At 47.0% G+C, this 25,588-nt stretch overlaps 1 protein-coding gene across 2 annotated transcripts in view; it reads right to left on the bottom strand.

Annotated features, from left to right (window-relative positions):
* The window catches only part of brun (trafficking protein particle complex subunit brun), a 642,817-nt gene that overhangs the window by 375,396 nt on the left and 241,833 nt on the right, over positions 1-25,588 (bottom strand). For both annotated transcript variants that reach the window (XM_072289153.1, XM_072289154.1), the window contains exons 10-11: positions 18,898-18,997; positions 13,582-13,728 (exon numbers count right to left, since the gene is read on the bottom strand). In XM_072289153.1, the coding sequence (XP_072145254.1) occupies positions 13,582-13,728; positions 18,898-18,997 (247 nt within the window). The remainder of the gene's footprint in view (positions 1-13,581; positions 13,729-18,897; positions 18,998-25,588) is intronic.

Below are 25,588 nucleotides of genomic sequence, written 5' to 3'. Positions count from 1 at the left end.
GTGCCTGTGCTTTCGGGGACCAGCTGGACTCGCTGCTCCGGGACAGTTTTGTATGTGGCATCAATGACCCCGCCATGCAAGCACAACTCCTGGAGCTTCCCAACCCCTCACTCAACGCCGCTGAGAAGGCAGTGCTGCCAGTGGAAGCTGCCACCAAGGACGCCAGCGAGATTGCCCGTGGGACTGGCTCACCGTTGGCAGAAGTGGCGGTCAACAAGTTAGTGACAAAGGGCAGTACCTGTGGTCGCTGTGGTGGTGCCCACTCCCTCTCACAGTGCCAGTTCTCTCAAGCACAATGCTTCACGTGCGGAAAAACTGCGCACCTGGCACGGGAATGCCGAAGGGGAAGGACGAACAGCGGACAGCAGCAGCAGCCTGGTTCAAGCCCAGGTTCCACACAAGCCTGCGGCCAGGGTAGCAGTCGCAAGGGTACGTGGCAGGGGTGTGCGGCAGCAGGCTCGAGTTCTTCCGTGGCCAGGCTCCACGTCATGGCCGAGGACCCGCCGATTTTTGACATGTGACACACAGGTCTTGTACCGTCATCTGTACCGCCGTACATGCTGACCGTCCAAGTCTGCGGGCACCCCATTTCCGTGGAGTTGGACACGGGGGCCGACGTGTCAGTCATGGGCGGGAAACTGTTCAAGCGTACCCTTCCCCGTTGTGTCCGTCGAGGCTTCTTCGGGCGTGATGCTGCGCAACTACTCCGGGCAGCTCTCCAAGGTCCAGGGTGAAGCACAGGTCTGCGTTCGCTTTGGCGACAGGGAGGCAACCCTTCCACTTTACTTAACCAAGGGGTCGTCGCCAACGCTGCTGGGCGAAAACTGGATTCATGCACTGGGCGTTTGTCTGCCAGAGTACCAGGAAGCTAGCCTGCATGCGATGAAAAACGTCCCCAGGCTTCTGACCGAGTTCAAGTCCCTGTTCCAGCCAAGGGTGGGCACATTCGCTGGTACAACGGCTGGCATCTATGTACCTGAGGGAGCCCGGCTATGTTTATTCAAGCCTCGCCCACAGCTTGAAGGATGAGATCCTCCAGGAGCTGCAACGGTTACAGCGAGAGGGCTCCTGGTGCCTGTCAAGACATCTGAATAGGCCGCTCCTATCGTACCAGTCCTCAAGTGAGACGGCAGTGTCAGGATCTGCAGGGATTTCAAGGTTACCAGCAATCCCGTCACTACCGTCGAGAAGTACCTGCTGCCCCAGATTGAAGATCTCTGGTCAGCGATGTCCGGTCGACAGAAGTTCACCAAGCTCGACCTCAGAGATGCCTACCAGCAGCTGGTGCTCCAAGATGCCTCCCGTAAGTATGTCACAATATCGACAACTTTGGGGCTCTTCCAGTATACACATTTGCCGTTTGGTGTGGACTCAGCCCCCACCACATTTCAGAGGGAAATGAACAACCTCTTCAGGGGCATGAGGTATGTCGGCGGTGCACTTGGACGACATCCTGGTTACTGGCAGCAATGATGGGGACCACCTGCAGAAACTGCACAAAGTCCTGGCATGGCTGCAGAACGCTGGCCTCAAGCTCAAGCTGGAAAAGTGCGTTTTCCTGGCCCCCAGTGTTGAGTACTTGGGACATGTCATTTCCCAGGCTGGCCTAGCCCCGGCTCCCAGCAAAGCTGATGCTGTGCTCAAGAACAAGAAGCCCCAGAACAAGAAGGAGCTTCAGAGCTACCTCGGCCTCATCAACTTTTACAGGAGTTTTTTGCCGAACCTGTCGGAGCACCTGCAGCCGCTCCATATTCTGCTTCGAGATGGTCAGCAATGGGTCTAGAAGAAGGAGCAGGACTGGGCCTTCTAGCACAGCAAAAACTAATCACCAAGGCTTCAGTGATGGTACACTTTGATCCTGCCAAGCCTATCCTCCTGACCGTAGATGCGTCGCTGTACGGCGTAGTAGCCGTCCTGGCACACTGGGACAAGGATGGCCAGGAACGCCCTGTGTCATTTGCTTCATGCTGCAGAGCAACGCTACAGCCACCTGGACAAGGAAGGTTTGGCCCTCATGTTTGGTGTCAAACGCTTCCACCAGTATCTGCCGAAAGTTTGAGGCAGTCACGGATCACAAGCTGTTGTTGGAACTGCTGGGGCCTGACAAGGCAGTTCCTGTGCAGGCATCACCTCGAGTGGTATGATGGGCCTTGAGGCTGGCAGCTTACAGTTACCGGCTGCCTGCCCCTGCCAGAGGTGCCCGATGCTGTTCCAGAACCAGCTGAAGTGTTCATGATGGAGCACGCGTACCCGGAGGTACTCTCCAGATCTGCGGTATCGCAAGCAACCAGCCGGGACCCAGTCCTGTCTCAGGTAGTCAGTCATCGTTCATCACCACCACGCTGCGGAGCGTTTGTCTAACGGAGGGTGCCTGGAGCCCTTTCTCATTCACGAACCCGGGCAGATCGTGACAGCATGACGTTGGATGAGCTCCACCAACTCTATGTTTTTGGCATGGTACGAATCCCTACCACAGACAAATACTCTAGGACTGGTCGAACCAGAGTATGATAGGCTTGAAGTTTTACGCTTGATGGAGAACTTTTCAATTTTCTGGTAGGTAGCACAATTTCTTGAATGCTTTTGAGCATATGTCATTAATATGCATGTCCCATTTAAGATTGGTAGTAATTGTTAGACCTAGGTGTTTAATGTATGTAGCAGAATTTATGCACTGATCGCTAATCTTGTAAACGTATTGTAAGGAATATTTTTTGGCTGTAATTGTCATTGATGCGGTTTATGAAAATTAATTTTCATCACTCTTTGTTTGCACCAGTCTGCGAGTTTATATGAATTAGTATTCAGTAGTTAATGGCGGAAAGAATTCTTAATGACAGAGTAAATAACGCAGTCATCGGAAACAACTTCACAGTGACACCTTTATCAACATTTTGAGCACTACAGGAAAAGCTCGTTAATCCACAACTCGTTAATTCGAAATTCCGGATAATTCGAAGTAGCCGCAGCATCCAACAATGTATTGACAGCAATATGTAACACACCCTGCTAAATCACACTGAAATCCGCACTGCCACTGATAATTCGAACTCTGCGCCATTGTAGATGGGGAGAGTGCTAGTGCACGGGAGCACATTGGCAACGATCGTCGCCGTGCAGCTTTGCTCTTTCTATATGCGGCCGTTGCAGGTCGGTTCTCTCCCTTTCTCAAGACCTTCAACATGAAAGCGCAGCATGCGGACGCGTCACTGCGTGTTCTTTCTTTCTTTCTTTCTTTCTTTCTTTCTTTATTTATTTATTTATTTATTTATTTATTGCAATGGCAATCATATGGACACTCCAACTGCATTTCTGCCATCGGTGCCACCGTGAGGTTCCACATAAAGTTCAAGGGCAATAACACTGTACAAGCGAAAGCGTGCAAGGGTGGGCTGGCGAACATGGCTCAATCTCTTGTGTGCGAGCGAGGAAGGCGGGGTAGCGAGCGCCCTCTCCTGTCTTGCGCTAGGCACAGGGGTGAGGTGAGGCAGAGGGGACATTCTTCTCCGGCGGCTGCTACTTACGGCACGGCCACGAGGGCATTGTATCTTGAAAGCAACCTGCAACGTGGCCAAACTGAGCGCCCGCTTGGGCCTCATCTTCAAAGCTATCTGCGATGTTTGCAGAGTGCGCGTAGTGCCGGTAGCTTAGTACGCGATGTGCTTTCTACATTTTGTTCACGTTGAAGCAAGAGCTGTGCGAAAGTCAATTCGTTCACTGCTACTGGTGCGTTTTCTGTCTCTAGCGTTTTATATCGAGTTTCACAGTCATCAAGCGAGATGTGTTCATGTTTACCTGTGCACATGTGACCGTGCACATCTGACGTACTTGTTAATTTATTTAGTAAGTGGACGTTTACAAGTTTATATGGCCGATAAAACTACTATCCTTACTTCGTATAGATATCTAATAATTTGCTATCGCAATCAATGTTTCACTTTCCGGGCGAAACTGCGTCTTTTTTTTTCTCTGCGCCAGTAGGCATGACGAACGCGTGGATGGAGCAAGAGCCATCTTGATGTCGAGCAAGTCGGACCGCATTGGCCACGTCCGGCTACGTTGGCTGCGCCAGTGCTTCGAAGTATAGATGTTGTTGTTCAAGCCAATGTGACATAGCGCACATGCTCGCGTGCTCACGCCACATAGGACTATATATGCACCTTAAGCAAGCGATTTTTTTTCTCTAACTTTCATTGGTTCGAATTTTGTATAATGCAAATTTTTATAGCATCCCCGCGGAATTCAAATTCATGAGCTTTTACTGTATCATTGACATATATGAGAAACAATAGGGGACTAAGTACTGACCCTTGTGGTACGCCGGGCAGAACCTGTAAGCACTCAGACCCAATTCCAGCACATCCTACAAACTGTCTGCGATCCTGTAGGTATGCGTGGAACCTATTGACAAGATTGTCTGGCATCCGAATTTCTTTTAGTTTTTCAATAAGCAAGCTGTGGAGTACACAATCAAATGCCTTTGATAAATCCAGTAAAATTGCATCTATTTGTTCACGATTATCAGTGGCCAGGGAAAAGTCATGAATTACTGATAGCAGCTGTGTTGTAGTCGACACATTCTTACGGAAACTATGTGTTGAAATTTGAGAAAGAAGTTGGTGGATTCAAGATGGTTGGATACATGGTGGGCCATTATGTGCTCAAGCAACTTGCAACATGTGCATATAAGCGAGATAGGTAGGTAATTTCCAGCATTCAACTTTTCACCTGACTTGAAGACAAGCACTATTCTGGCAACTAAACAATTACTCGGCAGGCAACTTTGGTCAAGTGAGGCATTGAAAATGATATGAAGGTATTAAGAAATTATTTCAGAGTACCGACGAAGGAAAACATGAGGAATACCGTCGATGCCACTTGACTTTTTTGTTTTGAGATTTAGTAGGAGTGTATCTATGCCCTCGCGGCTTAAAACCAAACTCGGCATGTTAGGAGGACAAGGAAATGCGTTAACATTGGGGTGATATGCCGTAGTAGAAGTCTGTGTAAATGCCCTTTGAAAAGTAATATTGAGTTTATTGGCAATATCTTTGAGATTTGAATTAACATTACCATTAATATGTAGCTGATTTACAGTCTGCTTACTACCAGACAAAAAGTGCCAAAACTTGCCAGATGAGTCTTTCATAAAACAAACAAGGGTATTTTCATGAAATTCTTTGCGGGTATTTCTGAGTTTGGAAACCAGATTTTCCTTGAGAGCACACGTCAGTACTGTGAACCTTTAATTTTTTGCTTCTGTGCTAAGTGGCGTTTTAAGTGTATAATTTCCCTGTTGATCCAAGGATTGTGATGCCTCGTTTTATTTTGCTGGACGAGAATAAACCTATTCATGCATTCAGCTACCATAGCCTTCAACCTGTTCCAAAGGTACGAGATGTCTCCTCCGTGTTCGAAATCCGGAGAATTAAAATGTAAAATGTCAAGAACCTATTGGTCATCTACAGCCGTCATCTTTGTCATCTACAGCCGAAAAATCATGGAACGTTTTTACTACTGGCGGTACTTTCCTGCCATGTGCGTTTATAGTTATATGAACTGATTTATGATCAGCAATGCTATCCATGATAGACACATTGCAGCCTTCAGAAATGTTTTTAAGAAATAGAGGATCAAGGATTCCTGCAATCGTTTCCGTGACATGTGTAGGAGAATTAACCAGCTGCATTAGGTCATGAGAGAAAGCAAGGAAGAGATGTGCACTTTCGGCATCATTGGAATCTGTGATATTTAAGGAGGAGTTCCAGTTAATGCCTAGCAAGTTGAAATTACCGGCGGGCACAAATTTTTGATTTAATCTTATCAAGCCCTCAAGATGATCAGCCAGTCTTTCGATGTGGGATACTGGGCTTCTGAGGGCTCTATAAATGACGCCGAGAAGAGTGGAAAAATTGCGATAACTGATTTTGCACCAAATGTTTTCGTGATCTGTAGTATGGTTGGCTAAAACGCATTCAATTTCACTACATGTGACCTTCAACCAATGAACCAGGGCATCATTCACTACGTGAAGTCGAAGTAACGAAAGCACCTGCTACAGTGAATTATCTTATGCTCAGAAGTTGGAAAGCTGCATAAAGTGGGCTTACTCAGCGCAGTGCACATCATCGCCCACGTGTGGAAAAATACAGCTCCGCAAGTCATCACCAACTGTTTGTGAGGCCCGAGCAGGCGGCAGTAGCTGACGAGGTGTCAGTCGAGTCCATCGATCATGTCTCCCCAGCCTTCGATGCTGTCCTTCCCACAGATGCGACCCTTCAGGACTACATCGGGATTGATGATTGTGTCGCCACGACTGGTCTCCTGACCAATGAAGAAATTATTCATGATGCCACGGGCGCCCGGGAAGACCAGGATTCAGACGAAGAGTCGTGCGAGGAGGAGCAGCCACGACCTCATCGCACCTTACGAGAAGTCACCGAGGCAATTTTGATATTGGAGGATGTTTGCCAGAGCACTTCCGACAGTTTGCAGGCTGTTGGCCACTTGGAAGAGTTAAGAAAAATTGTGGTGCCAGCCGGAATCTGCGCAAAAAAGCAGACGACTATTGCAAAATACTTCAGTAAATAAAGGTATGATTCTCTAACTTGATTTTAATGTTTTTTCTGTTCATTCGTTAATTCGGCATTCGGATAATTCGGACATTTTTCCCGGTCCCATGAGATCCAAATTAACGAGCTTTTACTGTATACGTCTTTCTTTGTCACCCGGTCCAGCTTACGGTAGTCGACACAAAAACGTAGACTGCCGTCTTTCTCTTTGACCATCACTACCGGCAATGTCCACAGGCTTTTTGATGGTTGGATAACATCGTCGTTGAGCATTTTCTTCACTTGCTCTCGAATCACTTTGCATTCTTTTGGTGCTACACGGTACGGGTTTTGTCGGATTTGGTCTCGCTGTCTCCTCCGTGATAATCCGGTGCTTCATCAGTGGGGTCTGACCAACTCTGCATCTCGACGAGTAGCAATCATGAAACTGGAGAAGCAAGGCGCTGCCTTTCCGCTGGTGATAAGCTCGCGCTCACGTCAAGAACAGGTAACAGTGCCGAAGCGTCTTCCTCTCCTTGTTGCAATGCAAAGCATTCACCGAATTCCACGATCTTGTCAAGATAAGCAACTGCTGCGCCTTTTGCAATGTGTCGTCGTTGCTTGCTGAAGTTTTTCAGCAGTACTTGTTTCCCTATACAATACTTTGACGAGACTCCTGGGTGTGGCAATACCTTGAACGAGCAAAAGCATAATTATCTGCTCAGAAATCATACTCTGTGTCGCACCTGACGGAAACAAGACGGGAAGATAACGGTGGTACGGTCACGTTGTTTATGATGCGCAAAGACTTGCGCTGCAGGTCTGCACTTTTGTCCAGAGAAAAGGTTAGTACAGTCAAACCCGGCTATATCGAACTCGCAAAAAAACGCCTATCAGTTCGATATAGAGCATAATTCGATATAAGCCCGCTAAATAATTGAATGTCATAAAAGCACATACCATTTATAAAATCACTTTATTGAAGAAACTAGCTTAGGTTCGCATAAGTTAGTCTTGCATTTTCTTCTGCTTGGGCAATTTCGCTGCCTGCGACGCACGCACTTGCCCCCCTTTGTCCAAGGAATCGGAGCAGCTGAGGCCGCAACCTTTCGCATTCGTGCAGAAGCACCGGACTAATGCGAGTGCACCAATCACTTCGGAGGATGTGGGCAAAGGACCGTAGTTGCTTTCCTCAATGTGCCTACTTTCATTTGTGCTCGGTACGATGTCGGCGATGTAGTCTTCATTACCGGGCTCTCCCGTGGTCACGACACCATCATCTGCACTCACAAACTCGTCCATTGTTGATTCGAATGTCCCGAAAATTTTGACAGTTCGCTCCAAACTTCGGCAACACCGGCAACGGCTTCGTCGCATTCATCAGAATTTAGTCATCACCGAGCACATGCAAACCGGCATGTATGAAGAACCCCTCGTACACGGCCGTGCGTATGCGTCGGGCGCCACGGGCACCGGGTTGCGAGTCTGGCCACTTTAGCCCTAATCGTGCCGAGAGTGCTCCTCGGAATCTTGCACGCTGCAGGGACATCCAACTTCTCATCGCGTTTGACGCGATTTATGATTTCGAGCTTCACGACGAAAGGCGAATTCTGGCGCTTCATCACGGCAACACTGAGGGAGAAGGCCCACAAGGCACAAACACGATAAACCAGAAAAGCAGCCTGACAACTCGCACTTTCGCCATCTTGCACGAAGAGAGCACAAGAGCCTCTGATTGGCTGTCTGAGCAAGCACTGTAGGCGGGCCAGGATCATTCTTTGCTGGGGAGTGCCGATAAATAGTGATCTAAAGAAAGGAAGGACGCTTGATTCTGCAACCCATGAGGGAGCACAGCGAAGCGTCGTCAGGGGAGAGGGGGTGGCAAGTGAAAGATGATAGAGAAAGAGGGGGGATGTGGCCTAATAGACTCCACTATGCGCGACAGGGGGAGTGTCGACGGCTCGCCCAAACAGCCCGAGGGAGCGGTCACGGTAGGGAGAGCGGTTGGATGCAGCCGCGCCACCGGGTTTCCCCGCGACCGCGAGGGAAAGCCAACTTCTGGGGGCACTTTTCCGCCGCTTGATGTTCGATATATCGGGAGTCACTGCAATATTTGTTCGATATAAGCATAATTTTTGCTATATATACTCATTGTAACTATACCGTGACCAGAAATTGTTCGATATATAGAATAATTCGATGTAAACAGGTTCGATATAGTCGGGTTCGACTGTATACCTTATGGTATGTTGATGACGGCACCATACTCGCGTAAGAAGTCCATACCTAAGATGATATCTTTGCAGCAGTCGGAGAGAATAACAAAATTTGCGACGAATGACGAATCCCCTATGTTGACCCTTGCAGTACATTTGCCAGTCTGTGTCAGTAGCTGGCCTCCAGCACCTCTAATGTACAGCCCTGACCATTCAATTTTCACTTTGCGAAGTCTGTCCACCAGTTTTTCAGCTACGATTGAAAACTCTGCGCCAGTGCCTACTAGCGCCGTCACATCGTGGCCGTCAATTGATACAGTAACATTGGCGCTAACAATCTCGTCTGTCGTCATATCATGCGGCTATATCGGCTTCTCGTTCGACGGCAATGGGGGATTTTCGGCACTTCGACATGTAGCAACCTTGGCCCCCGAGGTCGCGGCCTTCAGTTTCCCCAGCGTAGGCTGGGAGATTGCCCTCGGGCCACGTCGGTGGAATTGCGCCTTGCAGCTGGAAAACAATGTCCCGGAAAAGGGAAGCGTGACCGGTAACCGGGAGAATCGGCTTGCCAGCTCGTCGAATTCACATTGATGGTCGCTAGGCTGCCGTCAAAGGCACCACGAGAAGCAGTTGATGGGAACGCTTGGTACCCTTCGATGCAATAAGGGCAATGACGGCAGATGTAGCCCGCTTCCCCGCAGTGGAAGCACAAGGGCCTGTAGTCGCTGTGCGCCAAATGTCGGTTCTGCGAAGCGGTGGTTGCGTCGGTTGTTCCCTATGGTACCAAGGTGATGCAGGTGCTGACTGCTGGTGATACTGCGGCGTCGGCATCGGAAGTGGCAGTCGACGGACAACATCTGTGTAGCTGGGCTGCCACATCTGAGAATGTGACTGCGGTGTCGGCATTGGAGGTGGCGGTCGATGGACAACATCTGCGTAGCTTGGCCGCCCTGTCTGAGAATTTGGCTCGGGAGCCGCAAACACTTGCTTTATTTATTGCCGCACAACTTCAGCCACCAACGCAGCTGTGCATTCATTTGGCATGGCTGTGAGTTTCTTAATTTCTTCCTGAACAATTTCGCGTATCAGCCGGCGCAAGGAACCGTCGTCTGTGACCGTCACTGCTGTGGCGCTTGCTGGTCCAGTGCTCGTCAGGTGATCATACTGGCGGCTGCGTAGGTGTAATGCGCGCTCTATGGTCGTTGATTCTTTAATAAATTAATGGAAGCTCATCGGCGGGTTCCGCACAAGGCCGGCAAACAGCTGCTCTTTTACGCCGCGCATGACGTGGCTGAGTTTCTTTGTCTCGGGCATATCGGGGTCTGCACAACGACAAAGACGAGCCATGTCCTCAGCGAACATGGCACGAGTTTAATTTGGCTTTTGAATCCGTGATTTGATAAGACGCTGCGCATGGTCTCACCTTTCGGTGCTCCTGAACGTATGGAGGAACTGGCGGCGGAACTCATCCCAGCTTGGCCAGATTCCCTCGTGATTTACGAACCATGTGTGGGCTCCGTCTTCAAGAGCAAAATACACATGGGATAGCTTCTGTCCTGCATGCAACTCATTATACCTGGCTACGCGCTCGTATTCCTCAAGCCAGTCTTCTGCATCTTCGTAGGCATTGCCGTGGAAGCTCACGGGACATCGAGGAGTCAAAAGAGTCACCTGTGCAGGGCCTGGGTCTGCCATGGTTTGGGCACAAACATTTCAAACATTTACCCAGCCAATGTCACAATTCACAAGCAGCAGGAACTGATAAAAAAAAGGGCAGGACACTTTAATTGCAGGCCAACTGAAAAACGATTGTGTAGGGACCACTTCTCTTCCGCAATGCGCGAGACCTTCGTGTTCCTCTACGTGCTGCATACTGGATGTGGCAATATTGTTCACCTGGTTATTGATAATGCGTCTTTCAGTCGCCAATGCTCGGTACGGACGCTGTCGAATGGGTGCATGGCTCCCAGTGTTCATAATGTGCGAAACAGTCATTGTGCGGCCGAGTGATGTTGCTTGGCAGTCAAAAGAGGAAGAGAAGCCTTGGAGCAAGAGAAGTTCGTCGCGTTGCATCGTCATAAAGTCACTGGCAATAGCTGGCATAAAAGAATGCGGCAGTGACTGAGGAGGCGATGCCTCGAGAGCGGCAAGATAAGCGGAGTTGTCCATCGTGTCAAATATTGAAGATGAGGCCAGTGGCTCTGCTTTGCCAAGGTTTTCATGGCAGCGTAAAGTAACTGGTTTAGCTGATGGGTTTGACACGCACATGAGAGAGGCGCCAGTTTTGAACTCGAGGATGGCGAACGGCAGTGGTAGTGAATGGTGGCGAACTAAGAGTTAAGGCGAGGCGAAGAGTACTGTGTCATCTACAGAGTCACAAGAGATACCGACAAGAGTGGAAGACCAAGCAGTTATAACGGTGTCTTCTGAAATGGCAATTTTGCGACAAGGGTCCTTGTGGTCAGTGAAAATATCGGTCGAAAACTGAAACAGTTCGATTTCGGCGCAGGCGCAGTCAACGATCGCATGATGTGTGGAGAGAAAGTCCCAACCTAATATGATGTCGCGTGAACATGATGGCAACATAATTAATTATATGATATAAAGGACCTCCTGAATGACGACACGAGCGATGCAGGTGCCGGATGGCTCGATGTGCTGTGCGTCGGCAGTGTGAAGGAACAGTCCAGAAAGTGGCGTCGTCACTTTCCTATCTTGTGGCAAAACAGGCGTCTATTGCTAAAAGTGCAGTGCCGGTGTCAACAAGTGCTAGCGTCAATGTTCCTTCTATTGCGACTTCAATAACATTTTTTGGGGAAGTGTGAGGCCTTATACATTTCGCTGACACCGCAGTTATCGCCTCCTGAATTTAGATCTTTAGTTTTCCTGGCGCAGAGGGCTCCGCCGACGGTGCATGGGGGAACGGGAGCGGTGGCGAGGCGAAGGTGAACGGTGAGTGGAGAATGCAGTCTCGATGGCAGGAGGAGATTCAAAGGTGTCTGAACAGTTACGGCATTGTTGGAAACATGGTGCATATGGATGCACATTGTTGAGGACATTCGGTGTAAGTAGGCGACAGTGACGTGCCACGTGCCCTGCACAGCCAAAATAAAAACAAATCGGATGATTGTCGTCCGTGCGCCAATGGCCTTGAGGTCGTACCTACTGCACCACTGGCCAGGCTGGAGGGGATACAGGCAGGCGCAAAGGCAGGAGAAGGTCTGTAGTGGAGGCCTTGTAGCGACTTCAGCATATGTCAGGGGAGCAGCAGTCGGAGCCTGCTGGAGAGAAGGCGAAATGTGGTAGGCTACCTGTTCCTTGATGACATATTGGGGAGCGGGCACCAACGGAGAACTCGACTGGCCATGTGTAAGTGGAATCAGAGAAAGCTGACGAGCCACTTCTTCACGGACGAACTCCTTGATCTGTAGCAGCAGCGAAGTGTTATCTAGGGCAACAGCCAAGCTCAACCTTGAAGTGGCCTGAGGAGGAGATTGGCGAAGGCTATGCGTCATTTGCGTAGTTCGTCTAAACTTTGACAGAGACTGACGAGTTCAGAGACTGTCGCCGGATTTTTCACCCACAGCTTCTTCAATGCTTTTTAAGGTATGGCAGATATGCTTGGCATCAGCCATTGTGACGTCAACGCAGTTACAGAGGTCAACAACATCTTCTATATAACTGGTAAATGTCTCCCCGCACTGTTGTGCACAACCACGCAAACGTTGCTCGGTGCGAAGCTTGCGAATGGCGAGGCACCCGAATACCTCCGTCACGCTAGTTTTGAAGGCCACCCATGTCCTGAGATCATGTTCGTGGTTGCGGTGCCACACGTTGGCGACACCGCTCAACTAAAACGACATGTAATTCAGTTTTTTGATGTCGTCCCAGTGGTTGTGGATGCTCACCCAGTCGTAGTCAGCGAGCCATCCTTCTAAGTGATGGTCTTCGGTACCGCTGAAGATGGATAGGTTGCGTTGACGCAACGGGCCGGGACAGACCATGGTAGTCACCGGGGCAGCGGGTTATGGTTGTGGTGGTCCTTCTGGCATAATGAAGATGGGCTGCAGTGTCCGATTGCAAAGTTCCAGATTTCCTGTTGTATCCAGCACCTCCAGCAAATGTAAAGGGGGTTTATTCAGGTCGTAGAGCAGCAGCAACAAATGCAGCACCAGCAGGTAGGGCGTAGCCAGAGAGTGAACTGGGTTCGAGCCATGCGATGAGGCAACCGGGCTTTTGAGCCTGCTGATCTTCGTCACAAACAGAAATTCTACTTATAAGAGATATTTTCAGACCTTCATATACTAGAACTGAGCTGTAATCAGTGCTGGCATACTGGATTGGTGTTCCCTTTAATAAGAGCAGACCATACTACCTGACCATTAGAACATTATTTCTGCAGGTTATATACACCGATGTTTATTATTTGCTGCAAGGCTGTCCTAATTAGGAATGCGGTTATATGCTCTAGTGGGTTATGCATGGAAAAATATGGATCCTATTCTACTATTCCTTTTGTACTTTTCTGCACATCTTAGCTGACCCTTCTTTTTGTACCTATGCCCAATTCTGCATGGGCCTCTCCAAGTAAACAAGGCGTAAGTGCTTTCAGAGGGCACACGAGGTTGTCGTCCATTGTTTCCTGGAGCTCGAAAAGTGCTGCGATTGTCGAACAGCTGTGCGCCTACTGGGCCACATGGAGTGCTCAGTTGTAGCATCATTGGCACCCCTTTTGTCTCCATATATAAAATGCTTTTGCATTTTCACTGAGCAAGAGAGAAAAGTGTGGCAGGAGGGTTCTCGTTGCGACTCACCGGACCAGGGGCAGGTGCAGCAGTGGGGGTCGAGCAGAGGCTGGGCCCTGAAGCCGTCCAGCCAGTGCCTGCAGCTGCTGGCATGCCTCCGACCGCTCCCCTGGGGACAGCCACTCCAGCAGCCACTCCAGCAGCTGGCACACATGGCTGCAGCAGCATTCCTTATTATTGTTTTAGTAATATCTTTCGGCCCAAAATCATTATGAAGGAAAGCAGATAAATCATATCAATAACATATACAGTTCAATATAAGCTAGTACAACATAAAATGAATATACGGTAGTCTCCCTTCAATTCACCTCAGGTTAATTCAATTTTTCGGTTAATTTAATCCTAATCAAAGGTCGTGGCTGGAATATGCATTTCTATGGGCGCAAAAAAAAAAAATTAGAAAATTCACAGGTGTAAGTTGAAATCAGTTGACACAGCACAGGGGTAATTGGAGATAGGAGGGAAAGGCTTTCGTCCTGCAGTGAACTTAAAATAGGTTGTTGATGATGGTGATGATGATGATGAAATAATTATCATTTCGACTCTAAAATTGGCCTTCACTGAATAATTCCAGCTTGGCCAGTCGGCATGCATGCACCTGACCCTTATGATGATCCTAATAGCCACTCCTTTAGTGGCAGTGTCTCTCTCCGTGGAGCTTAGGGAACAGTGAATGAGTTGAGTAAATGTCACCATCCATCGAAAACGCCTATTTCTGGCCAGCTGAGGAAGATTTCCAATGACCCATTTTTGGGCAACGCATGCACAAATGAAACACGAGAGAGCAGACAGGTCAAGTGCTGGTTGTCTTCCTCTAGTTTCATTTATGTGTGCACAGCCCAAGAATGGATAGGCTCCAACTCGCCTGCTTTTCAATCGTTCTGAAGAAATAACTGTAGCTCAGAGTTGACAAATTACTGCATTTACCCAATTCTACACATATTTTTTTTAAATAAAATTGGGCCTAGAACTGCCTATGTGGTCCTATTGGATATGAAACTAATAGTGCTTTTGCAGCTTTCGTGTGTTTTACTGCAAACACAAATGTACTGCGACAAAAATGACATCAAGCAGTTGTACTACAGATTGCTTTGCCACAATGGGTCTGCTCCAGCTATATATGGCCTGCCAAAAGTACACAAGCCCAATGTTCTTTGTGCCTAATAGTGGACTTCACATGTTTCCGCAAGCTTTCATATTTTCTTCATAGAATCATATTGCCACTGGTTGGCAAAAGTGCTACGCATATATGCAACATGTACAACTTCATTGAGAAGGTTAACCCTTTGATGGTCAATGACGTAAATATACGGCGCTGCGAACAAGTCCGAAAATGGTCGATGCCGTATATTTACGGCGCTGTCTGTACGTTTAAAAAGCGCGCCAGTTTCCTAACTTTTCCTTTTCTGTCATGTGCTGTCACTATGTGGGGATACAGGTAATTTTTTTCGCGCGCCTCCCTCTCTCAGTTTTCATTCCATGGTTTGTCTTAGCGCTAGTTTGCTCCCATGCATCTACATACTACCGCTCGCGCATTGGCGCACGCGCGTGCGGGCGAGCGGCCATTTGGACTCTGTTCCGCGGGTGGTTTCGGCTTTTTACCCTTGCAAAAGTGATGGTTATCTCGTTACTAATCGCTCAAAGGGCGACCGCTTGTTTCTCGCTCGTTTAGTGTCACAGGGGTGCGTATAGGAAGGATGCCGCCGTGCATGCGTTTCCATTTATGTTCTTTTTTTGAAGACTCGCGAAAACTAATTGCCCTAGCTGGTTGGCGATAAGATGAAGATTAGCAGAAGCTTGTCACACGTGTTGCTTTTTTTGATGGGCACACAACCAAACAATTTTCTTGAGTGCGTGCACCTACACAGTTCAATTAGCTATGGACGTATATATTAGTGTAAGAGCAGGAACATTTGAGACTTGCAAAATATTCTCGTGTGCAGATTTTCAAAGGCTTGAACTCTGTGCAGAAAAATGCATCAAATTTTAAATTCGGAGAAATTTATTTCCTTTTTTATTGTTGTTATTCATGAATGAAGAGTTCATATATATAAACATAAAATATTTTTTTTCTCACTTTACGGTCACCCTAGAAAAATTACGGTAAATTTTATTTTAAATAAGTCCCTCAGAGAAATTGGAATGTGCAATAAAAAAAATCGACCCTGGGCGGTTGCATATGGCGAGAAAAATCGACCCTCAAAGGGTTAAAGGAAGAAATGTCGATCCCTATGAACTCTTAGTTTCTTTTGATGTGGTGTCACTGTTTACGAGCATACCAATAGACATGGCCGTGGGGGTTTGCATCACCGCCTTGACAAAGACCCAATGTTGCTTGACAGATCCCCCATTGAGGAGTGTGATCTAGGTAGGCTACTAAAGTTTTGCCTATCAAATACGTACTTCATGTTCCAGAAGAAATTTTATCAGCAAGTCTAGGGAGCGGCAACGGGGGCGTCGATTTCGGTCAAAGTAGCTAATTTAACAATGTAGGCTATCGAAGCTCAAGCGTTATCCTCGTTTACACCGACACCTAAAGTCTTCTTCGGGTATGTTGATGACTGTTTCAGTGTTTTGCAACGACAAAACCTTGACCTCTTCACAGCTCACCTAAACAGTATGCAAGCAGCAATCAAGTTCACTGTAGAAGTGGAATCTGAAGGCTAAGTGCCATTCTTGGACACCCTTGTGCAATGCAAAGGGCCAAAACCGTTCTTCAAGGTGTTTAGGAAGCACACACGCACTGGTGACTACCTCAACTACACATCAGTGCACCCTGCTTCGCAAAAGAGGTCTTTTGTCGGCTCTCTTCATCGGGCATAATGGTGTGCACAACAGCGGAAGCCTCCATGGTGGACAATGCACTTGTGCGGCGAGAAGTGACGGCTTGTGGGTACCCTGAATACTTCATTGACTCAGTGGGGCACCAAGTGGCTCGCGCAGTACCCACTTACCCTGGACCCCCCAAAAAACGGGCTGTGACACCATATGTCCCCAGCGTAAGTGAGACCCTTGCATGTGTTCTGCCCTCATATGACGTGCAGGCTGCACAAGTGCCCTCTAGGAAACTCGCGCATGTGAAAGACCCGTTGGAAAAGGACAAGTTCCCAGGTGTGGTATACATCCTTCCATGTGTGCACTGTCGATATGTCTACGTCGAAGAAACCGGCAACATTAAAACAAGACTTAGGCAGCACAGAAATGATGTCCAGAAACGACACGTTGCATGGAATGCCCTGGCCGAACACTGCGCAATCACGTCACATACGATTAACTGGGAAAAATCTTGCGTAATTGCTAAGGAACGAAATCATTCTTCGTGTCTTTATCTTGAGTCCCTAATCATCCAAACCACAGCGCACACGCTTAATCACAACGAAGGCAATATGCCGTCCATGTATGCCAAATTCCTTAGTCATGTTTTGAGCCGCACATAAAAAGGGTGCCAGCTCTGTCGCTTGTTTCATTGTGAACAAGGCTCCTGTGGGGGAGCCAGAACGTAAATATATTTTAAACCATTATGGTCGGTGTCCGGGCTTCTTCCTTTGAAGTATGCATCAGCCCGACCAGACAGGCTTCCATCATACTCTCGACTTCATTTGTTGCACCAGAGGGACATATTGTAGACATTCCCTTGCAGTTGATATAAATCACCAGGTTTTGTGATCTTGTGGTACATTACATAGTCATCTACAAACATATTAATTCATGATCAGGTTAAACAGTTAGGGAGATAATATCAATCAAGAAGAGCAGAGGCTCCAAGATGGATCCTTGTGGCACTGCGGGTGCAATTGGTGACAAGGTAGATAGTTATAGGCAGTGACATATTGAGTTCGTTCGTAAAGAAACTCCTTAATCCAAAACAAAACATCTAGATCAATATTAAGCTGATTAAGTTTATGGATAAGTAGATCGCAACATATGGAGTCAGCTTCATCAGAATCTAAAAAAAAAGAAAGTCGATATCAAATCCTTCATCTAAGGCGGCGAACAAATCACTTGTGAAACAAACAAGTTGAGTATCACATAAAAATGTTTTTCTAAAACCGTGCTGGCATGGAAAGAAGAAAGAGTTATTTTTAAGGAAATCGATGAGGTGAGAGTAAATTATGTGTTCTAAAAGTTTGCATGGAATGCTAGTCAATGAGATGGGTCAATAGTTCCCGGGACAATGTGTATTACCCGATTTATGGACTAGAACCACGTTTGCTGTTTTCCAGTCTGTAGGAAGCGATGAGCACTGTAATGAGTGAGTCAACAGTTCTAGAAAGAATAATAGATGAAAATAGTGCCTCAAAGCACTTGCACTCATGTCTCAAAGCACTTGCACTCTTGGATGATGGCATCGACAGTGTCGCAGTATTTACAGATTGAAGGCATCATCTGCTGTGCCCTTTAACGCGTGGCCCACTTAGACTCCGTCATGCCGTTGTCGGCTTTGCGGCAAAGGGCAAGCACGTCCCGTATATAAGTCAAGTATGACTCTGTCGCTGCCTGCGCACGAGATGCCAGCTCCTTCTTTGCTGCTGCCTTTCTACCTGCAGAAATGCCAAACAGGGAACACATCTTCTTGCATGCAACACACCTTCGCTGTTCCTTTGAGGTAAAATAATATGTTTGCCAACACGATCGTCTCATCCCAGTGATTGTTCTTAACGCTCGTACAGTGGTAGCCAGTCCTCGATGTTGACATTGTCAGTCCTGCAGAATGTGCCTGGGTCTTTTAGCTGAGCCAGGACGACCATTGTCATTGCCGTCACCTCGGTGGGCGCCGACTCCTCTTCCGCCATCATGGAGAAAGCCAAACGTCGGGCATTGTGGAGCTCTGTTGTACTGTGTGGGTACCCCGTACCTCCCACCAAAATGCCACGGGGATAGGAAATTGTATTTACAAAATATATATACAGAGAGAGAGGAGGCTGCAGGCTAGATGGCAGAAAAAGAACACGAGGGCTACTTTGATTGTTGTCTTCACTGTCTTTCTGGTGCATTCTTCCATGCTTGGCAGAATGCATGCTTCAGTGTGCGGGAATAGCGCCTAACGATATCACAGTGAACCGGGAACATTATTGTACAGTGCAGCCAAACCAGATGTGCATGCCTGTCAATAACTTCAGTTATGCTTCAGCCACGTGCTCTGCTGTTCGTGTTTCATTTGATGCCGATGGTGCACAGAATAAGCAGGCAGTTGGAGATGGGCATTTTTTCCTTCCATGCACGGTAAAAGACAATGGGCTAAAATGATGCAGAGACATTTGAACAGAGTTGCTTATTAAAAATGTGCAGTCTTCTAGATAATGCAGTTGCGCCACCACATAATACCTGACAGCCAGTGGCAGGTCGTCCATCTTGCGGGCGGTGACTAGCAGGTCCTGCAGCAGCTGAATCTGAAGTCGAGGCCAGCCATCCATCACACTGCTGCCTGCAACAAGGGCAAGACAGATTGCACCTACACACTGCACAAAGGCTGTGGTGCAGGATGTCTACCAGCTAAGGCTATATCTATGAAAAGATACAGCAAGTCAAGAAGCAGGCACATTTAGTAAAGCATAAGATTGGGCTAAATAGGATGGGGGCAAGAAGGAGACAACACTGTACTAGCAACTAATTTTGATTTCAAAAAACAAGATGGAGTCTGAAATAGGTACACTAGCGCACCACCATGTGACAGAAAAAGCACTTCACATCAAAGAAAAAAACTAACCGACAAAACAGACCCATCTTTTCAGTTCAAGTTACCCGACAATGGTTATGCAGGCCTTCCAAAAAAACATAAATCTTTATCGTGCAGCATGGCTGAAGATGGCTGACACAGGTGTCATTACATCTGATGACATTAAATGCCTCGACAATCTCTGCTGATTTCCGTGGCAGTGTTTGTGTTGTCCCGTTATTGGTGCGCTGCCCCCCTCTCGTTCAGTATGAGGCACATTTAATTACTGTAAGTGGAAATCATTATGTAACATATCAATAACTGAAGCCCAAAGGCCTGCGCCCAGTGCCCTCCCACTCAGGCCCACATTGCCTCATCACATCACCTAAACCTTTACTGTCCTTGGCTGACATAATGTAACAATTCTGTTCCAACACTATTCATTTTCCCGCCTTGTTGAGAGCTAATCAAAGTTTGTTTTCCGACAAGCATTGGCCTAAATTCATGTTTTTATCCTTACTGCTTCTTGGCTGGCGCTCCTCAAATTAAGAACAGTCCTGAACCTCACTGACCTTCTGACCCTTTATTGACCAAACATCAGGCACAGTGCTGAGGTCGGCACAGAGTGTGAAGTCCATTTAATTTCGAGTCTGTAATTGCACCTTCCAAGAAGGCATTCGTTATTTGCAACCGGTTTCTTTCCACACACTCTACCAACACGGCTTTTCTACCATTTCTAAGGTTGATGCCACAGTTACCAATAGCCTGTTCTCCCACCTGCTTTTTCCGCACTTTCACATTCAAGTCATCCACCACTGCAGTACCCCAAGTTTTCATCTTGCTAGTTTGCTAATACCCTTCCGTTTCTTCATATCGTGACTGGAAGCTCAAATATAGGTTTACCCTATTTTCCAAGTTGCATTTCCCATTTAGCTTGATTGTGATGACTTCTACCTGTAGCATTTCTGACAGTATATTCCCCACTAGGTAATTCTAGTCTCGAACCAAGATGGCTTCTGTAGCGGAAAACGTAAAGTGAGTGAAGAACACAATCACCCCAGTTTCCACATTTAAAAATAAAGAAAGGAACTCTTGTCACTTTGAGTCGCCCTGATTCTGCTCAAATTTCAGAGAAAAATCGCATTAAAAACACTTTTTACTTGCCCAGCCTGTTGAGAAAAGAAGACGCGCAAATAATGTTTGCTGCTGGCAGGAAAGTCAGTGACGCATTCTTCCAACTGTTTCAGCACATTCAGGGAAAAACCACGAGACAGGATGGAGTGCCAATTTTCAACTAACAGTTGATGCTGTTTATTTTTGTAGCGGCCCTACAAAAAATACAAGAAATCAAGACCATTTTGCCCTACGAAGGTGGATGACCAGTGGAGCTGTAAATGTCGTAAAAAAACTTGTGGCAAAGACTTCATTGCATCCCTCATTGTCACTTGGTAACGATGGTCACAATGGCTTCGTGGTCACGTGACAATACACACTGGTCGACATACTCGCAACTGCAAAAAGATTCTCTGTGAACATACACAATTGCTAATAGCAGCGGTTCTACCTGTCGAGGTGGCCAAATTGGAATGCTCCAAGCGTCTTAACATGCTGACCTGCAAGCGAGAAATTCATAAGGCCGTTATATGCCACTTGTCGATGCATGTGTCCGTGGTGTAATGGTCTCAATATTGGGCTTCTGTACTAGAGGTCCTGTGCTGGAATCCTGCCATTGGACAGTTTAAATCATGTTTATTTATTCCACAGTACTTTGATGAAAATGACAAGTTTGCAAAGTGACGAAGCCATTTGAAGCCAGAAGGATGAAGTTTAGGCGAATCCATGTACTTCCCATAAGTCCCATGCTGATTGAACTGCCCCAATTGCAGCTCCTATAGACACTAGCATCAGAGCTCCCTCTGGTAAATATGGTATGTCTATGGTATTTTGTGGTTTCTTAGCTTTCCCCTTGCTATGCCAGGTGTCAGCATATGCCTTACTGGTTTGCTTTGCCTCCCCATGGAGGGTGCAGGAGTTCTGAGGCATGGACGTTGAAAAATCTGTGGGAAGGTACACATATACAGCTCTCCTGTAAACATGCATTTTCATGCCGTCTGCATTTTCATGCATTTTCATGCCGGAGTGGGTGTGGCAGACCGAGGCTCGCAATGTGGCCTCACAAGCTGTTCTTTTGCTTTATGCAGGTTTTATTGACCCAACTTGTGCAAGTAACCTTCCAGCCGGAGTGAATTCAACTCAACATGTGGCTGATGGATTCAGCGACGCACCATGCAGCATATCAGCTGGGGTCTTAGCTGTACGATATCAACATGACAGCTACGCCTCCCTCCCATGTGACTTCTTTGGATTCCTTCATAAGGTATATGCAGCAACACTACGATTTTAGTGGGTGCAGCAGGCAGAGCCTCGCAATGTAGCCTCACAAGCCATTCTTCTGCTTTAGGCAGGTTAGTGTTCACTATAGCACAATCAAAAGCGACTACCGTGGCCTCCTGGTATTGGTGTGCCCCAGCCAGTGTCTTGAGATTGCAGGTGTAGTTCTTTGTGTATGTAAACATTTATTGGGTGTGGTCGTTGAGGTGAACCCAGGTCCTAACAGGGAAGCTTTATTCAACAACCTATTAGAAGTGCAGAACAAGCTAGTCACAGAGATAACCACCCTTAGAAATCAGCAGACTAACATAAGAAAAATGACTTCTCACCTTAACGTAAATTTCACCGATTTGGAAAGGCGTGTTTTGCGAGTAGACAGCCTAGAACAGACAGTAAAGTTGCTTCAGTCTAAAGTAGTAGATGTTGAAAACTGGAGCGGACGCTCGAATCTTGTTGTCCTTGGCATACATGAAGATAGGGGTGAAACTGAGAAAGCTCTGCGTACAAAAGTGTTTCAAGGGCTTTTTTTTGTAATAAACTCAACATAATGCCGCTCTATCACAAGAATACACCACATCAGAAAGGCGGAAAAAAAAGATCAGTGATAGTATTTTTTCAAAATTACAATGAAAAACAGGAAGTCCTTAAATATGTGTGAAAGCTCAAGGGAACACAAATTTCTCTTCAGAATGATTTTTCAGAGGACACACTAAGAAAACGCAAGCTCTTATGGCAAAGCACCAAAATTGAAAAACAGAAGCACAAGAAAGTGACTCTTCTGCATGACAAGGTGCAGATGGTATGGTGACCTATATAGATAGGATAATGATGCCAATTCTAGGGCAGGATTGGTTAGTCGTCAAAGAACTTCCAGCAAGAATTTACAGGAAATTTCATGTGTTGAAGAACTGTGTTGTGTCCGTTAATATAAACGCATGGAGCGTTGTGAATGAAGCTGATCAGCTTGAAGCCATCATTCTGGGATACAGTCCTCATGTCGTCATGATCACAGAAACTTGACTCCGTGACGACATTCATGACAACAGCATCTTTCTGCTTTCATACCAAATTTTTAGGCGGGATAGGAATACAAGATGTGGTGGCGTTGCCGTCTTGAGTAAACATTACATTCCAGCAACTCATCCAAGACAAATCGACAATCATGAAAGTATTTCTCTAAAGTTGTCATGCAATGGCTTTCCTTTATTACTCTTCGCTGTGTGCCATTCTCCCGACACACCACTGCAGTTTTTGCATGACCTATACGAACAAATGTAGCATTTCACACAGGAGAAAATAATTATTGGTGGTGATTGCAATCTTCCTGGTGTTGATTGGAACAATTCTTTTGCTTCTCGTGAGCAAAGCATGCATGTTCAGAGTGTACTAGACATTTTTTTCTGTAGGAACCTGCAGCAAGTGGTTAAGCAGCCTACTCACGTTCAAGGCAGTTCTTCCTCAATATTGGATGTTTTGTAAGCCGATATCTCGAAATTTTTTCTGTGAGTCGAACCAGGTCTTATAGATCACTACATGGTGAAGTTCTCATGCCCTCAAAAGGTATGAAATGATGCTCCTAAAGAAACAGTGACTGCTAAAGATTTTTTTTTCGTCTGAAACAGGAAAGTATTTTAGACTACCTTGAGCTATGGGATAAATTTAAACAGATATGTCTGCACTGCATAGAGAACTTCATACCAAATAAAACGAACAAGACAGCGAAAGAAAACCCATGGATAACATGCCACATTTTACACAAGAAAAGAAATCTAAAACGGCTAACACAGTATCAGCATGGTGCCTCCCTCAGCATTGTCCGAACGAATCAGACACTATTACACCAATATGTAAGCTGTGCAAAGCAAAACTATTTTCGACATATGCTGCCAAACTTTATCCACATGGTCCTCGAAAAATTCTTGTCCCAGTTGTGTCGGAAAAAAAAGAAGGCATTAATCAAATATTGCATAGCGACAGATGAGCAAAGCATCGCTGGAATTTCAATGTGTACTTTCAGAGCGTTTTTATGGCACATATTAATAATATTGACATGTGAACTCATTTCTCTTTTACGGGTGAGCGCTTTTACCGTCCACGAAATATTATCGCTCGGCGCAGGACACGTCTAAATGTATCGGAAGTTTCTAGAATGTTATCGATGCTTCTATCCGCTGTCTGTTGTCGCTGAACCATGTGTAATCTAATTGCATGTATGCACGACGCGAATGGCGTAGAACTTTGTGGAAGGCATGCGGGTTTCAGCAATTACTCTGGAACATTCGATGACTGATCTATAAAAGCCGACACGCTTGACCCGCTGATCAAATTTTCGCCGATCGCCGACTGTGTTTGCCACTCTCGTTGTGCTTTAAGTGTAGCCTGTTTTGTGGGCACAGGTTCGCCCAATAAAAGCTCGTTTTGTCTTTCACAGTACTGCTACTGTGTTCTTTAATGTCACTACCACGTGACAATATTATTGGCACATGCAACGATACCACATCATGTCATCTCGACTCTGGCATCGTATCATTATCATGCGTGGTGTCTATGCTTCTCAGTTTAGACTAAAACTTCACCAGGCCCTGATATTATCCAAAATGGGTTTCTCTGTCAATATTGACACGTGTACTTGTCTTTATCGGGTGACACGTTTCACTGCCTAACAAATGTTATCGCACAACGCAGGACGCGCCTGCATGTATCGGAAGTTTCTGGAATGTTATCGATGGTTCCACCCACTATCTATGATCGAACCTTGTGTAATCTGATTGCATGTGTGCGTGACGTGAATACAACTTTGTGGAAGGCACGCGGGTCCCAGCGATTACTCTGGAACATTTGATGGCTGATGTATAAAAGCCGACGCGCTTGACCCGCTCATTAGATTTTTGACAATCTCAGTGTATTCGCCGCTATCATTCTTTGAGTGTAGCCTGCTTTTGAGGGCACAAGTTCGCCCCATAAAACACTAGTTTCGTTAATCAAAGTTTTGCTGCCTTCTTAACCGTCACTACCACGTGACATCTGGTGGAGGTGCTTTACTTTCATGTACCGGACGCCCCCAACAAGCCGTAATCTAAGCCCGGACCGCAAAGACAACACCAACGTCGTCCCGGAACATCGAGCAAGCCGCCGGCTACAGCAGCTGGCCCCGGCTACAGCAGCTGCCCCCGGAACATGGTCATCTGCCAGATACGACCAAGAAGACAGTCCAAGAAGATCGTCCAGAGACGACCAAGAAGACATCCCCAATGGCAGCCACAGTGGCCCCAATAATTCTGCAGCAGCCCAGGGAACCACCGAGGTTCCGCGGTTCCGCATTTGAGGACCCGGAAAGCTGGCTAGAGACGTATGAGAGGGTCGCTATGTTAAATAGCTGGGACAGCGACAACAAGCTGCGACATGTCTATTTCACATTGGAGGACGCCACGAAGACGTGGTTCGAGAATCGAGAAGCCACCTTGACGACGTGGGACCTGTTCCAAAGTGGCTTCCTGCCAACATTTACAAGCGTCATGTGAAAAGAGCGAGCCCAAGCTGTACTGAAGACCAGAGCGCAGCTGCCAAATGAGAAGATCGCGATCTTCACGGAGGAAATGAGCCCTCTGTTCCGCCACGCCGACCCAGATATGTCTGAGGAGAAGAAAGTCTGCCTACTGATGCGTGGTGTAATGGAGGACCTTTTCGCCGGAATGGTAAGAAGCCCACCGAAGACCGTCGAAGAGTTTCTTCGTGAGGCGACGAGCATCAAGAAGACACTGGAAATGCAGAACCGGCAATTCGACTGCCGCACCAAGTCAACAAACTACGCCGGAGTTCAATCACCGGCCACCGACGACCTGCGCGAGACTATCAGGGCAGTCGTATGAAAGGAGCTTCAGAAGATCTTCCCTTCATCGCAACCTCAAGTGGCCTCAATCACCGAAATAGTCAAAGAAGAAGTCCAGCGATCGCATGGAGTTCCCGAGG

This window comes from Dermacentor andersoni, chromosome 7 (assembly GCF_023375885.2).
Source record: "Dermacentor andersoni chromosome 7, qqDerAnde1_hic_scaffold, whole genome shotgun sequence".
NCBI lineage: Eukaryota > Metazoa > Arthropoda > Arachnida > Ixodida > Ixodidae > Dermacentor > Dermacentor andersoni.
This window is presented reverse-complemented; position numbering and strand designations above follow the sequence as displayed.